Source organism: Gorilla gorilla, chromosome 4 (genome assembly GCF_029281585.2).
Source record: "Gorilla gorilla gorilla isolate KB3781 chromosome 4, NHGRI_mGorGor1-v2.1_pri, whole genome shotgun sequence".
Taxonomy (NCBI): domain Eukaryota; kingdom Metazoa; phylum Chordata; class Mammalia; order Primates; family Hominidae; genus Gorilla; species Gorilla gorilla.
This window is the reverse complement of record NC_073228.2, coordinates 13,521,644-13,538,037: the sequence shown is the minus strand read 5'-3', so window position 1 is coordinate 13,538,037 and position 16,394 is coordinate 13,521,644. Positions and strand designations below refer to the sequence as shown.

The following is a 16,394-nucleotide window of genomic DNA, read 5'->3' as shown; positions in this document are numbered from 1 at the left end:
ACATGACAAAATCCTCTCTACTAAAAATACAAAAAGTAGCCAGGTGTGGTGGCACAGGCCTGTAATTCCAGCCACTTAGGAGGCTGAGGCAGGAGAAATCTCTGGAACCCAGGAGGCAGAGGTTGCAGTGAGGTGAGATGGCGCCATTGCACTCCAGCCTGGGCAAGAGAGCGAGACTCCATCTCAGAAAAAAAAAAAAAAAAATTAGTAAGATTTTAGTGGCCAGCTGGTCTCTGAAAGGAGGACAAATGGCCGCATCCCGAGGGGTGAGAACTGCTCGTCCCTGGGCAGGTGAACGCCCGAGTGCTCTGAGAATCTGGGTCGACTTTCAGAAGGGTCTGCTCACACTCATGCCACCCAGCACACCTCAGCTCCTCTGGTTCAACCAGGAATCAGCCGGCTAGTGCCTGTCCATGCCCTTGGGACTTTCTGGGGACACCTGGATCTGCTATTCCTTTCCCTGCACTGGCCTTTGCTGGCTTGTCTCTGGTGTCCTGAACTGGGGCCAGCCTCAGGCAAGGGTGGGGAGGAGTTGCTTCTCCTGAAAGCCCCCAATTCTTTTTGGGCCTCTGGAATGGCCTCAGACCCTAGATGCTGTGATCCTTGTCTAGGAAGGAACTTCCAGAACATATGAAGTCCTGCCCCTAGGCAGGAATGACTCTAGATCACCTTTGCTAATTACTTGGCCAGGCCAAATGGTCATCGGCTGTGGATGAATTAATGACACAGAAGCATGCATGCTGGGTTCGTCAGGCCTCACCACCTCTGACATGGTGGCTTTGACAAAGGAGTGCTGGAGCCGGCTGGTGACAGCTTGCAGCACACCCCGGCAGCTTGCAGCACACCCCGGCAGCTTGCAGCAGACCCTGGCAACTAGTGCAGCCGGCCACAGAGGAAGCACTTACACCATGGAAATTGGCACATGCTGTGCGTCAGGGTTTGTGTTGCGCACCCGGGGGTGGCCTGGCCTGCCCTCCCAGTGCCTGTGACCTGAGTGTGGAAGTGCTCCCACGGCTGTCAATGATTGCAACAGTGCCTGACACGAGACATCCTTGGCCAGTGTTGGCTTTGTTGTTAGTCATGTCTGTTTCAATCTCCTTGCTTTTAAGCGACCCCCTCCCTGTACAATCAGGGCAGTAAATCTGCTTTGCTCCACGTCATAGAAATCTGAAACATGTCAGTGCTGAGGGATGATCTGGGCTCATGGGTGTTTGGGATGGTCCAGGCCACCGCAGAGCACGCAAATGCTTCCGCAGTGGGTGGCTGTTTCCTTCTTTTAGGTGGCCAGAGTGCAGTCACACATGCTAACTTAGGCGATTCTCAGAAGCTCTCAGGAGATGGGGAAGGTCACCTCACACCTCATCCTCTAGACAAGGAATCGGATGCACACTGGGTCTTGTGGCCCAAACATGCTGTATACTCCCACAGGAGGGGGTGATCCCGCTGCGATGGCCGAGGGACCTTTACCTTGGCCTTTCCAAAACCCTGACCCCCACTTCCTCCAGCTCTGACCCTGGGATGCAGCTGGCATTCTCCCTGGACCTCGCTGCTCTCCTGCATCACAGTGACTTCTGGCTTCATTCCACCCCCTCCTCCCCACCACTCCCGGTCCCTGTCCTCTCCTATCGGAGGAAAACAAGGCAAAATTAAACTCAGTCCTGGGAGTTAGGCCTCTGCTTTGTCAGAAGGGAATTCTTTTTATTTTATTTTTATTTTTATTTTGAGGCAGGGTCTCGCTCTGTCACCCAGGCTGGAGTGCAGTGGCACAATCTCGGCCCACTGCAGCCTCCACCTCCCGGGCTCAACCGATTCTCCCACCTCAGCCTTCTGAGTAGCTGGGACTACAGGAGCCCGCCACCGCGCCCTGCTAATTTTTAGACTTTTTGTAGAGATGGGGTCTCACTATGTTGCCCAGGCTGGTCTCAAACTCCTGGGCTCAAGTGATCCTCCCCAAAGTGCTGGGTTACAGGTGTTAGCCACCGCACCTGGCCGTCAGAGGGTAATTCTATTAGGGACATGAGTGTCCCTTTGGGAAACCTGGCTGCTTTCAGGCTACTGGAGAAATGAAAAGGGGAGAAGCCAGACAGGCCACAGGTGCTCTGAGGACGGACCCCAGGCTCGTTTCTGTGCTAAACGTCACCTCCTTCCTTCAACAGCCCATCCTTCCAACAGGGAAGGGTTTCAGGTCTGGAGAAATTGTTGGTGAAATCAGAACAGTTCTCTTGCAAACTAGCCATACTAATATACCTCGATTGGCTTTACGTTTTGCCACAGAGGTACTCAAAGTCCTCGAATGCCGATGGCTTTGCCATTGTTTTCTCCCTCAAAACATCCTAAAAAGACCCCATTTGTATGGCCTCAGTGCATATTCACGTCCACACTTGACATCTTACTTTCAATCTAGGATGCTCATGTGGGGAGTCTTTTCTTCCTATCATGTATCGCAGGGCACCCCTCCTCAGTCAGGTTAGCGGGGGACAAGGGGTTCCCCTAATGATACTCTGAGACATTAAGGATTAACAAGAACTCAGGACTGGAGTCCGCAGCCTGGGGTGGAATCCTGCCTCTGTCCTCGAAGAACTTTGCGTGAAATGATTTAGCCCCTCTAAGCCCTGTTTCGTTTCTATGTAAAATGGGGAGAAGAAAAAAGTTCAGGGGATCAACTCAAGTCCACAGAGAGTCTAGCACAGCTGCTCGGTCAAGCTTCCACCAGGCCTGGGCCTCGGGGGCGGGGCCCCCGGCGCGGCGGGACACTCACTTGATAGCGTAGGTCATGCGGTCTGGCCGCAGGCAGCGCACCATGCACAGCTTCTGCAGGGCCGTCTTGTTCTTCCACTCCTTGGGGAAGATCTCCTTCTCGGGGGCTTCCGACTCCACCAGCTTTTTCCAGCGCTTGGCAGATCCTTCGATGTCACTGTCCAGATTTTTGAACTCATCCATCTCCGAGAGGGCCTAGGGGCAGAGGCAGCGGGCCCTGTGACTCTTCCCACTTACCCGGGTCCCGAGAGCCTTCCTGTACAGTTCATTCAAGGAGGAGAGGCCATTGCCCTCCGAGGAAACCAGGGCTCTGGGATAAGGAAGCCCGAGAGGCCGGCCACCAAAGCAGGAGCTGTCCATGCCCAGCTCAGGCATCCCAGGACAGCGCCGGGAGCCTCCTCGGAAGGGTCTAACCTGCGGACATGAGGCTTGGGATGGGCTAGGGGCTGCTTCTCTAGGGGTCTCTGGAAATGGGGCCATTCTAGCTCAGGGGACGACCTTCTTCAGGTCTTTTTGAACAGACCTTGAGACTCGAGGGTCCCTGACTGTGTCCAGGAATCTGAAGAACAAACTTTTCACTTGCCACTTCCCTTACACTGGGAGGAGGGGAGGCTGGGGGAGGAGGGGAGGCTGGGGGGAGGAGGGGAGGTTGAGGGAGGGATGGTAAGAGGCCCTGAGGCCTCTTCTGGCCCCCAGAGGATATCACTCTCTGCTTGCTGTGTGCAGGTCTCAGGGACCTAACACGTCACATTCCCTATAGGAACGCAGAGCTATCTGTGAGCTGGCAGCCAGCCCATCTTGGTCTCCATCCCTATGTGTGGGACCTCCTCACTTTACTGAATTTATGGGCCACAGAGCCTGGTATTCTGGCCTTGGAAACATCCGCAGCATCAGCTGGAGGGGGCTCCACGGTGGGAAGAAAGCACAACGTGTTCAACGTCTAAAGACGAACCTTGATCCCGCCCCAGCCTTGATGCTGCAGGAAGTCCACTGGTGAGACCACTCCGGCCTTAAAAGGGAACCGCAGGAGGAAATCCAGCTCCACTGGGTTCAGCTCTTTCTTCATGGACAGGACCTGGGGGAACATGGAGGTGTACACACTTAACGCAGCCAGTAAAACGTCAGCAGCCCTGAAGATGTGCGCTGGACCCGAAGAGGAGTTCACGTTCCCGGCCTGCAGGCGGCGCCCTGTCCTGCCCCTTTGGTTTGGGGTAAACTTCTGTCTTCACCTCGTCTCGCTTTTTAAGTTGTGAAATACACATACCATAAAATTGACCATTTTGGCCGGGCACAGTGGCTCACGCCTGTAATCCCAGCACTTTGGGAGGCCGAGGAGGGGGTGGATCACTTGAGCTCAGGAGTTCGAGACCAGCCTGGCCAACATGGTGAAACCCTGTTTCTACTAAAAATACAAAAAAATTAGCCGGGCGTGGTGGTGCACGCCTGTAGTCCTAGCTACTCGGGATGCTGAGGCAGGAGAATCACTTGAACCTGGGAGGCAGAGGTTACAGTGAGCCGAGATTACGCCACTGCGCTCTAGCCTGGGCAACAGAGTGAGACTCTGTCTCAAAAAAAAAAAAAAAAAATTGGCAATTTTAACCATATTTTAGTGTGCAATTCAGTGGCATTTCACATATTCGCAACATCGTGCAACCATCAGCACTCTCTAGTTCCAGGACTTTTTTGTTACCCCCTCGCCCCTTAAGCAGCCACTCCCCATCTCCCCTCGCCTCTGAGAGCTGCTCATCTGCCTTCTGCCTAGGGATGCCCCTGTTGTGGATGCTTTGTATAAATGGAAGCACACGACATGCCCCGTTTGCACGTGGCATCTTTCACTTAGTGTGATGCTTCTGAGGTTCATCCATATTGTAGATGTGTCAGAACCTCCTTCCTCTGTAAGGCCGAGTAATACCCCATTCTTGAATATAACCACGCTGGCGTTCTCCATTCATCTGCTGATGGACAGCGGGTCATTTTGGCTGTTGTGAATTGATTGGCTTTGCTGATTTTTTAAATTTATTTTATTATTTATTGTTATTTTTTTTTTTTGAGACAGAGTCTCACTCTGTCACCCAGGCTGGAGCGCAGTAGCGCAATCTCGGCTCACTGCAACTTCCACCTCCTGGGTTCAAGTGATCCTCCTGCCTCAGCCTCCCAAGTAGCTGGAATTACAGGTGTGTGCCACCATGCCCGGCTAATTCTTGCATTTTTTGTAGAGACAGGGTTTCACCGTGTTGGCCAGGCTGGTCTTGAACTACTGGCCTCAAGTGATCTGCCCGCCTTGGCCTCCCAACGTACCAGGATTACAGGTGAGAGCCACTGTGCCCGGCCTTGTTGTCTTTGAGAGACAGGGTGTTGCTCTGTTGCCTTGGCTGGAGTGTAGTGCTGTGATCATGGCTCACTGCAGCCTTGAACTCTTGGGCTCAAGTGACCCGCCTATCTCAGCCTCCCAAGTAGCTGGGACTACAGGTGTACATCACTTCACCTAGCTATTTTTTGTGGAGATGGGGTCTTGCTATATTGACTGGGCTAGTCTCAAACCGCAAGTGATCCTCTTGCTTTGACCTCCCAAAGTGTTGGGATACTAGGCATGAGCCTCAGTGCCCGGCCTCATCTGGCTTTTGGCTGCTGCGATTAATGCTGTTGTGAATGCTGATGTACAGGAATCTGGACAGATGCTGGACACCTGTTTACAGGTCTTGTGGGTGTGTGCCCAGAAGTGGAAGCCTGGGTCATATTCCATGCCATCTTGTCACTTGTGCATGCCGGCCCTCTGGACCTCCTGTGGGCAGGGTCTGGGTCATTCTGAAGTGGTGTATTGGGCAGCTAACCTGGCACCCTCTGTCTCAGATGGGCAGCAGGTGGCTGGGAGCAGGGGCAATGGCCACTGCCATCTCCTCAGTCAAGTGCCCAAAGGGTCTGTTTTTCAGATCCCATAGAGAGTTTCTTCCTGAGCTGGACTCTTTCTTTTGGTCAAACAAAACGTTCTTTGGGACCAAAGAGAATGCTTTCTACCCTGGAAAATTAGGGGGAGCACTGAGGAACTCTTATCCTGATGACCTCTCAGCCAGGAGAAAATCTTATAGTGAACCTATGATTCAGAGATTCACATGTAAAAGGAACCTCATAATATGGACCCCATTGGTTCAAAGTTTGAGTCTGAATTGAAAGCTAGGCTTACACTGATGCCCAACCTGTTTATACAATTAGTGTTGCCCAGCCTGGGCAATGTAGCAAGACCCTGTCTCTTTAAAAACATTTTAAAAAATTAGGGCCAGGTGTGGTGGCTCATGCCTGTAATCCCAGCACTTTGGGAGGCCAAGGCTAGTAGATCACCTAAGATCGGGAGTTCGAGACCAGCCTGACCAACATGGAGAAACCCCGTCTCAACTAAAAATACAAAAATTAGCCAGGCATGGTGGTGCATGCCTGTAATCCCAGCTACTTGGAAGACTGAGGTAGGGGAACTGCTTGAACCCAGGAGGTGGAGGTTGTGGTGGGCTGAGATTGTACCATTGCACCCCAGCCTGGGCAACAAGAGGAAAACTCCATCTAAAAAACAAACAAACAAAAAAACCAGAACAGAAAAAAAAAAAATTAGCCAGGCACAGAAGTGTACACTTGTATTCCCAGCTACAGGGAGGTTGAGGCAGAAGGATCACTTGAGCCCAGGAGTTCAAGACCGACCTGGGCAACAGAGTGAGACTTTGTCTCTACTAAAAAATAAATAAATAAAAAATTTAAAAACTGATGAATTAGCCTAGCATGGTGGCACATGCCTGTAGTCCCAGCTACTGAGGCGGCTGAAGTGGGAGGACTGCTTGAGTCCAGGAATTCAAGGCTACAGTGAACTATGATCGCACCACTGCACTCTAGCCTGGGTGACAGAGTGAGATCCTGTCTCAAAATAGCAGCAGTAGCAACAACAACAAAAACTAGTGTTTCCAACCATACTTATGGCACAGTGTAAACGAAATTGCAGAGGGGCTGTACTATGGTTTGAACGTGTTCCCCAAAAAGCATATGTTGGAAACTGAATCCTCAGTGCAACAGAGTTGGGAGGTGGGGCCTGAGAGGCAACTGGGCCGTGACAGCAGAGTGAATGGCTTAATGTCATGATCAAGGGAGTGGGTTTGTTACACAAGGAGTTTGGCCCCTTTTGTGCTCTCTCTCGCCCTCTAGCCTTCCACCATGGGATGACACAGCAAGAAGGCCCTTGCCAGAAGGCCCTTGCCAGATGCCAGCACTTTCATATGGAACTTCCCAGACCCCAGGACCATGAGAAATAAATTTCTATTGTTTATAGATTACTCAGCCTTGGGTTTTCCGTTATAGCAGCACAAAACAAATTAAGACAGGCTGTTTAATCAATTTCAGAGAATGCAGATCTTTAAATATTTTAGCAGGACTGTATAAACAGGAGGAATATTTGTTTGTTCATACACTTATTTCTTAAGAAACATCAGTCACCCCACAGTGGGCTAAGCACTAATGCAGGACTATTTACTTAGCACAACTTACCTGTAAAATGAATTTCCTTGTGAAATTCTCCTTAAAACATCACCCCTTCACTAGCTCCCATGGGAATACTGTGCCAGCTTCCCAAATATCAACTAGGAGAGCCCCAGGCCTGTTCCACATCAGGCATCTCAGACTTTATAATCACCTGGGTATGTTGCTAAAATGCGGGTTTGAAATCACCAGGTTTGGGTGGGGGCCCAAGAATCTGCCTTTCCACAAAGCTCCCAGGGGTCACTGACACCGCTGGTCCACGGACCACACTAGGAACAGTGAGGCTAGACATTACCTGAAACGTAACTTGTGCCAGGAAAATGAGTTTGTCCCTCTCGAAGAGTCCCCGGGCCGTGTACATGTAGACGGAGTAGGTGATCTCGTCCGTCAGGTTGATCACCCGCTGCTTCACCTCGTTGGCAGGGGCGGTCCTCTGGATGGCTTTATCAAACACCACGTTGAAGGCCTGGGGATCCGCCACCGAGAGCCATGGAGGCGTGCAGAGATGGAGCCCTTCACCACTCCCCGCCACCACTCCCTGCCACCTGTGGTGGCCTCCAGTTTGTTTCTTTGAGACAGAGTCTCGCTGTGTCGCCCAGGCTGGAGTGCAGTGGCGTGATCTTGGCTCACTGCACCCTCTGCAGTGAGGGAGGTTGCAGTGTTCAAGTGATTCTCCTGCCTCAGCCTCCCAAGGCGCACACCACCACACCTGGCTAATTTTTTTTATTTTTAGTACAGACAGGGTTTCACCATGTTGGTCAGGCTGGTCTTGAACTCCTGACCTCAGGTGATCCACCCGCCTCGGTCCCCCATAGCGCTGAGATGACAGGCATGAGCCACCATGCCAGGCCATCCAGTTTGTTTTGATTGGGTTGTGAGTGCCTGGAGGCACCAGGGGAAGAGCAGGGAGGAGGGAGCAGCTCATACCCTCTCCTGAGGAGAATGGGTGTAGGACTGATGGGGGCCCCTGGCTCCCCCTCTTCCAGCCCCATCTGCAGGCTGGGCCAGGTCTGCCCTCTGAGGGTGGCCCTGGCACTGCCTGATGGCTGTGTGGGCAACAGGCCTGGCTGTGGAGCCCAGATGCAGCCCCACCTTGAGGGAGGCACCCAGCCCCAGCTGCAGGGCGCACCTTGAGGGAGAACTGGTAGATGGGGTTGATTTTGTTGAGGTCGTTCAGTATGAAGTAGAGCAGAGATGCCCTCTCCGCAGCCGGGCGGTAGTTCTCTCTCGCTTCGTTGATTTTAACTTCTGTGATTTTTGCCTCCACCACCTCGACACAAACAAAAGGGGTGTGAATGACACAGCAGATGGGCAGTGCCATGAGCAGGTGGGCTCATTCCCAGCCACCAGCCTCGCTCTCTGGGAAGCCACCCAAGGGCTCTCAGCAGCGGCTGGGTGCAGGATGGGAGCCTGGACCCCTTCTCCTGCCCTGGGCCCACTCGGGCACGTATGACCGAAGCTGCTTTTCTCCTTGCTCATGGTGGGGAGGCGCCGATCGCCCGTGGCCCAGCCTCCCAAGCCCTGGCTGCCAGGGCACGTCACCGAGGCAGCTCTGACCTTCTCCTCGATCTCGCTGGCTGTGTGCTTGGTGGTCTCCAGATTCTCCACCAAGGCTGTGTCTCCCAGAAAGTTCCCCGACGCAGCCGACAGACGGGCCAGGAGCGAATCTTCCAGCTCTTTCAGAACAATCTTAAATTCGTTTTGAGACTTGGTGAGGTTTGCCTGCAAGGGGAGGTGCAGGAGTCACTGCATTGCCTGGCTGTGTCCACCGGGCACCCGGGCCTCCCTCAGGTGGCCATGTAGCTGAGCCAAGGCCCAGGCTTTGAGCGGGAGGAACGAGCTCAGGTCCTGGAAGGGGCTGCAGAAGCGGAGCCCCTGGAACCTCAGAGAGGCCCTGGCCCTGCTCCCAGCCTTGAGGCTTCCTGTCACGGAGACTGTAGGGGGCAGAACGGGGACAGGCAGGCCTGGGCCTCCTGAGCCCATGCAAGTGGCTATAACAGCCAGAAATGTGGCAGGTGCAAGGGCTGGCAGCCAGGCCATTCTTGCAGGGCAGCGCTTTGGAGCTTAGAGCCCCCTGAGAACCACTGTGACTCATGTTCTTTAAGCAAAGAGGTCATGTGACTTAGAATTAAATTTGGGAGCTGGAAGAGGGGACAGCTGGGGAAGGAAATGACCCATCCTGTCACATGAGAAGCTGTGATGCCCTGGGACACACTGAGGCACCTTCAGAGAGAAGCAACAACACACACTGGACTGGCAGCCCTGGTCGGGGACCCTCACGGTGACCTGGCCCCCTCTGTGTGGGACGGCCCCTCCTCCCGTGTGACCAACCTTCAGGCCATTACCTTCAGCTGTTCCAGATCTGGGCGCTCTTTGGCCACCACAGCAGCCAAGAGTTGGTCCTCAAGTCCATCCCTGGTGACCAGGAAGTTGATGAGGGTGCACTGAGCCTGCATCTCTGGCTTGTAGTGTGGGTTGAAGTACTTGGTGTGCAGGATCAGGCGGAACTTGGGGTGGTACTCCACCTCCTTGTCACCAATCTTAATGTACCTGGCGGTTGGTGGAGGAAAGGGTTAGTGGGCCTCCCAGTGACCAGGGGAGAGGAACACAAGTACAGACCACCTTTCACCCCAGCCCCAGGCCAGGCCGCCACCTTGAACCCTCCTTCTGGTCCCTGGAAGAGCACTGCACCTCTCCTTGTCTGTTCCTCCTCCCCGGCCTGTGACGTGGGCCCTTCTGGGAGATGCACCTGCTCTTTCCTTGGGTGATCAGGCTCATCTTTGCAGCAGGGTTTACACCCCTCTGGCGATACGCTGTGCTCCCCTGGGAGCCCTGATGGAAACCTTCTGCTTGGCCTCCACCCAGACTCATTTGCAACATCAGTCCATTCTGGAAGCTCCCAGGACTGCAACCCTGGGTCTGCTCATCCACTGTGGGGGGGCGCTTCTCTCCGGCTCTACACCCTGCTGTCCCCTCTTTGTAGCTGGGCTCACTTTGAGGGGCCTCTGGCTAGCTTCACCCCTCAGCACTCACACCAGGCCCCTCCCAGAGTCTAGGACCTCTGCATATTGATTTGCCACCTCTGTTCTGGGTTTCTGCATGCGTCTCTGCGTTTAAAGGTGGCTCCTGTCAGCTCTGACATTTACATTTTTAAAGTAGATTTTTTTAAATTGTAAAATGAATAATGCAAGCTCCACGCATCAGCTGATGAGTGGACAAACACAATGCGCCCGGCCACATGTGGAAAATGATTCTGCCATCAAGAGGAATGAAGGACTGACACATGCGACCACGTGCATGACCCCAAAAAACATGCTAAGTAAAGGCCAGGCACCTGTAATCCCAGCACTTTGGGAGGCCAAGGCAGGTGGATCACCTGAGGTCAGGAGTTTGAGATCATCCTGGCCAACATGGGGAAACCCCGTCTCTACTAAAAATACAAAAATTAGCTGGGCATGTTGGTGTGTTCCTGTAATCCCAGCTACTTGGGAGGCTGAGGCAGGAGAATCACTTGAACCCAGGAGGCAGAGGCTGCAGTGAGCAGAGATCGTACCACTGGACTCCAGCCTGGACGACAGAGCGAGACTCCATCTCAAAAAACAAACAAAAAATGCTGAGTAAAAAGAGCCAGACACAAAAAGACACATGTTGCTTGATTCTCTTCAGAGGAAATGTCCAGAATAGGCAAATCCACAGACACAGAGAGCAGAGTAGTGGATGTTAGGGCTCAGGAGGGAGGGGAATGAAGAAGAGTGGGTACAGGGCTTCCTTTCGGGGTGGTGAAAATGTGCAACTGGACAGATGTGTTTCTACAACATCATGGGTGTACCAAATGCTCTTCAATTGTGTAATGTGGTTAATTTTATGTTATGTGAATCTCATGTGAATTTTTAAAGGTAATGCAGTCCCAAGACTTGCAAAATGCCTAAGAACAGAAAGAAGACAGACATCACCTTCAAGCCTCCCCATCTGGAGGCCATCACTGATAAAATGTTGGTGGAAATATTCCTAATTGGGAAGTGGCCCCTCTTTCCAGTCTTTCCTCGGGAGCTGGGGGTTCCTTCCCACCAGCAGGCATTTTGTCAAAGCCCTTGCTGCTTACCAGGGAAGCAAAGGAAATTCCAGGCGTTTTCTCTACATGCACACGCTCAGGCCTCGGGCCTGAAGATGTTTACCTGGCTCAAGCCATGGAGGTGGAAACAACTCACTTTCCCTTTTTAATCGTGTTCCTGCCCAGTAGAGGGTCCAGCACGGGGTCCACGGTTTCGCCGATGTTCTCAATGAGCAAGGTGTCCCCTTCCGAGATGGCCTGCTCGATGACATCCAGGTAGCTGCGGGCACAGCACGGAAGCTGGTTCATGGCAGAGGGCCTCATGATGGAACGGTGCGCACGCGCCAACCAGCAGCCCCTGCCCTCTGAGCGAGACAGCGCCAAGCGAGGGGTGACCTAGGAGCCCACAACTTGTTCCCAACAGCTCGCCCTTTCCTGAAAGGAGCCGAGGGGCTTCTTTGTAAACTGCCCATGTGCTCTTATGGGAGTGGAGATGAAAATAGAAACAGTTTTGCTTTTTGAGACAGGGTCTCATTCTCTGGCCCAGGCTGGAGTGCAGTGGCATGAGCAGGGTTCACTGCAACCTTGACCTCCCAGGCTCAAGTGATCCTCCCATCGCAGCCTCCTGAGTAGCTGGGACTACAGGCTCATGCCACCACACCCAACTAGGTTTTTTTTTTTTGTTTTGTTTTTTTTTTTTTTTTTGGAGAGACAAGGTCTCACTATGTTGCACAGGCTGGTCTCAAACTCCTGAGCTCAAGCGATCCTCCTTCCTCAGCCTCCCAGAGTGCTGAGATTACAGGTATGAGCCACCACGCCCGGGCTGGAAGCAGCTATGAGTAGCTTTATGGCCACAGAGACAAATGTTTTCATATCCACCCGCCACTGGATTTTCCAGCACCACTAGGAAGCAGGGCATCACTGTACCTGTGTCGTTATAGCCATTGTTTCTCAACTGTGATGAGAACACAGACCACGAGACCCAAGAACATGACCAGCCTCAAACCTCCCAGCCAGCAAATAGCCAAGCGGGAGGCAACCCCAGGCCTGAGCCTCCATCTCACTCTCCTTTCCCTGCAGGAGCAGCAGGTGATGGGGACAGGGGAAGGGAAAAGAGCTCCTCATTTCATTCTTTACTACTGCTGTTGTTCCCCAGGCCAAATTTAAAACCTGTGGGCTAGTACTTGTATTCAAAGACCCGCCCATCCATTGAACCAATATGGAATGCCTAAGGCGTGCTTCCAAGCAGAGGCGGGCTTCGGCCCAGGTCCTGCGCCCGCACACACCTCTTCTGTCCCAGGCGGATGGCTTTCAGTTCACTCCTGTATTTGTTTTTGATCCACTTGATTCCTTGGAGCTGGGCGTCCACGATCAGTGGCCACCGCTCGGTGTTGCCCAGGATGGTGGCATTCTCGGTGGACATGCGGTCGCTGGGGAGGCCCTGGTTGTTCCAGGTGGCCACGTCCGCGTCATCTGTCAGCAGGCTCAAGGGATCCAGGCCATTCGTGATCGGGATGGGGACCTGCCCAGGGAGACACACTTTCTTAGAAGGGGTAATGCGACCTTATTACTTGCTAGAAAATAGCTCTCCAAATAATGTTCTGCCTGGTGTTGCGGTTAGGGGCGGACCAGCAGGACGACCTGGGAGAAGCCAGCCATTTCCATCACTCTGGACAGAGCAGCTTTGTAACTCGGCCAGAAACGATGTCAGCACAGCAACACCGGGCCACGTTTTTTTTTTTCCCCCTGACAGAGTCTCACTCTGTCACCCAGGCTGGAGTGCAGTGGTGTGATCTTGGCCCATCGTAACCTCTGCCTCTTGAGTTCAAGAGATTCTCCTGCCTTGGCCTTCTGGGTAGTTGGGATTACAGGTGCCCGCCACCCATGCCCAGCTAATTTTTGTAGTTTTAGTAGAGACGAGGTTTTACCATGTTGGCCAGGTTGGTTTTGAACTCCTGACCTCAGGTGAGCTGCCTGCCTCAGCCTCCCAAAGTGCTGGGATTACAGGCGTGAGCCACCGCGCAATGCCACTGGGCCACATTCTTATCCCCAAAGGGGCCTGAGCCTCATCACGGAAGTCAAGGTGCCATGTGGCTGGTTCTGCCCTGCTGGGACCTCCCCAAATTTCCCGAGTGATGAGTAGAACTCCATTTTTTTTTTTTTAAGACAGGGTCTTGCTGTGTCGCCCAGTTTGGAATGCAGTAGTGTGATCTCTGCTCACTGCAACCTCCGCCTCCAAGGTTCAAGTGATTCTCCTGCCTCAGCCTCCCCAGTAGCTGGGATTAAGGCGCCCCCCACCAAGCCTGGCTAATTTTTTTTTTAAATTTAATAGAGATGGGGTTTCACCATGTTGGTCAGGCTGCTCATGAACTCCTGGCCTCAAGTAATCCGCCCGCCTCGGCCTCCCAAAGTGCTGGCATTACAGGCGTGAGCCACCGCGCCCGGCCAGGACTCCACTCCTTACCTTTAAGTTATGTATGTAAGGGATCCAGAATTTCTCCATCAGCTCATTCCGGTATTTCTTGGTGAAGTAGCCCACGTAGGACACGAAGGCAGAGATGAGCAGGACGTCCCCACACAGTGTGACCCCCTGGCTCCTGAAGTTCTCCACAGACTCAGCCCAGCGGATGTTTTCCGATGCTAATCCCCTCACCAGCCTGAAGTGGAATGAGAGAGAATAAAACATATTTGCATAAGTGAGAGGACTGGACCAGACAAGCCTCCCCCTCTGCACCTCTGTGAATCTTCAGAGTTTCCCGTCTGCACCTGGCTCAGTGGCTCGATGATGAAAATGCTTTTGGGAGGAAATGCTTTAGAGAAGCCCAAATCATGCTTTGTGGCCGGGCGTGGTGGTCACGCCTGCAATCCCAGCACTTTGGGAGGCTGAGGCGGGTGGATCACTTGAGGTCAGGGGGTCGAGACCAGCCTGGCCAACATGGTGAAACCCCATCTCTACTAAAAATACAAAAAACTAGCTGGGTGCGGTGGCCCATGCCTGTTATCCCAGCTATTCAAGAAGCCGAGGTAGGAGAATTGCTTGAACCCGGGAGGTGGAGGTTGCAGGGAGCCGAGATTGGGCCACTGCATTCCAGCCTGGGTAACAGAGCAAGACTTCATCTCAAAACAAAAACAAAAAATAAAACAAACAAAAAACTCCTTGGCAGCCCTTAGGAATGCTGTGTTTCCTCTTCCCAAGTCGCCCGCATTGACACCCAAGTTGCCCACATTGACACCCGGCTATGGCTGATGCCATTTGATTGCCTCTCTCCTGTGCTGAAGATGCTGCCAGATACCACAGAGCACCATCTCGACCAGCTGGTGACAGAGCCCGGGTGAGGACCACAGTGGCCACAGAACAATGTGGCATCCAGAAGGCACCTGGCCTTGCATGGAATGGGGACTCCACGATGCGCCTCGTGCTTCTCGGGCCACCATCTTGAGGACTGGTCCCTGACCCTCAGAGGCACACCACGGGTCTGAAAGCGTTGGCATGTTTGTTGCAAGTCCAGGTTGCCTGTTAGAGCCACTGAGGGTCTGTCTGTGGCACCATCTGAGCAGCCCTTACTTCCCAGTGACCTAGAGACCACTTCGATTTGGCAGGTGAGGTTAAATCCCTCATACCCGGGGTACCACCCTGAAGACCAGCCTCATGCAGCCTGGGGCACTCACAGCTGACAACTGGCCCATCAGTGGCAGCCACCCACTGGGGAGGAGAAAACACAGCTTGCAGGCCTGGAACAGACTCAGCCCCAGGCTCTGCTGAGGCTCCGGGTGCTCGCCTGTGAGAACAGGAAAGGCACACTCCCGAGCTGCCAGCAGGCAGCTGCCAGCCCTGGGGTTCCCAAACACTGGGACCATGGCAGGTCTGCTCTGAGATGTGCTCTGTGTTAAAAGGCATGAAGGGGCTGGGCGTGGTGGCTCATGTCTGTAATCCCAGCACTTTGGGAGGCCGAGGCAGGTGGATCACCTGAGGTCAGGAGTTCGAGACCACCCCGGCCAACATGGTGAAACCCTGTCTCTACTAAAAATACAAAAATTAGCCGGGTGTGGTGGCATGCATCTGTGGTCCCATCTACTCGGGAGACTGAGGCAGAAGAATTACTTGAACCCGGGAGATGGAGGTTGCAGAGAGCCAAGATCGTGCCACTGTACTGCAGCCTGGGTGACGGACTGAGACTCCCCTGTCTCCAAAAAAAAAAAAAACATGCAGGGTGTCAGGGCTCAGGATGAAAACAAGCACAGGAAATACCTCACTGATAATTTTTATATTAGTTACGTGTTGAAATAATATTTTGGATATTTGGGGTTAAATAAAATTATAACTGTTTCTTTGTACTTAAAATTTTTTTTTTATAGAGATGGGGTGTCACTATGTTGCTCAGGCTGGTTTCAAACTCCCACCTCAGCCCTCCAAGTGCTGGGACTACAGGTGCGCACAGCCATGCCTGGCTTTTTTTTTTTTTTTTTTTTTTAAGACAGTTTTACTCTTGTTGCCCAGGCTGGAGTACAATGGCGCGATCTCGGCTCACTGCAACCTCCGCCTCCTGGGTTCAAGTGATTCTCCTCCCTCAGCCTCCCAAATAGCTGGCATAACAGGCGACTGACACCACACCCAGCTAATTTTTGTATTTTTAGTAGAGACAGGGTTTTACCATGTTGGCCAGGCTGCTCTCGAACCCCTGTTCTCAGGTGATCCACCCACCTTGGCCTCCCAAAGTGCTGGGATTACAGGCGAGAGCCACTGCGCCCGGCTAGTCTGGCTAATTTCTGTATTTTTAGTAAGATGGGGTTTCATCATATTGGCCAGGCTGGTCTCAAACTCCTGACCTCCAGTGATCTGCCTGCCTCGGCCTCCCAAACTGCTGGGATTACAGGCGTGAGCCACTGCGCCCAGCCAGCCTCTGTACTTTTTAAATGTGGCTGCTGGAAAAGTTAAGGTGACACATCCACATCTGGCACCTGGCATTATATCCCTAGTGGACGACACTACTCTGGAGCCCCAAACCATGATGTAATCCGCGAAATGACTGTCCACTGCCTGCAAAAGGATCCTGGAAGCCACGTGGTGGCTGAA

General features: G+C 53.0%; 1 protein-coding gene across 2 annotated transcripts in view; it reads right to left on the bottom strand.

Moving 5' to 3' along the window:
- Positions 1-16,394, bottom strand: part of DNAH17 (dynein axonemal heavy chain 17) — a 155,801-nt gene that overhangs the window by 18,223 nt on the left and 121,184 nt on the right. Inside the window, exons 63-71 of one of the 2 annotated variants that reach the window (XM_055388775.2) lie at positions 13,785-13,977; positions 12,607-12,842; positions 11,478-11,600; positions 9,615-9,819; positions 8,827-8,991; positions 8,399-8,539; positions 7,565-7,735; positions 3,710-3,832; positions 2,759-2,952 (exon numbers count right to left, since the gene is read on the bottom strand). In XM_055388775.2, coding sequence (XP_055244750.2) covers positions 2,759-2,952; positions 3,710-3,832; positions 7,565-7,735; positions 8,399-8,539; positions 8,827-8,991; positions 9,615-9,819; positions 11,478-11,600; positions 12,607-12,842; positions 13,785-13,977 — 1,551 coding nt within the window. The remainder of the gene's footprint in view (positions 1-2,758; positions 2,953-3,709; positions 3,833-7,564; positions 7,736-8,398; positions 8,540-8,826; positions 8,992-9,614; positions 9,820-11,477; positions 11,601-12,606; positions 12,843-13,784; positions 13,978-16,394) is intronic. The other variant, XM_055388774.2, reaches the window with a different exon arrangement.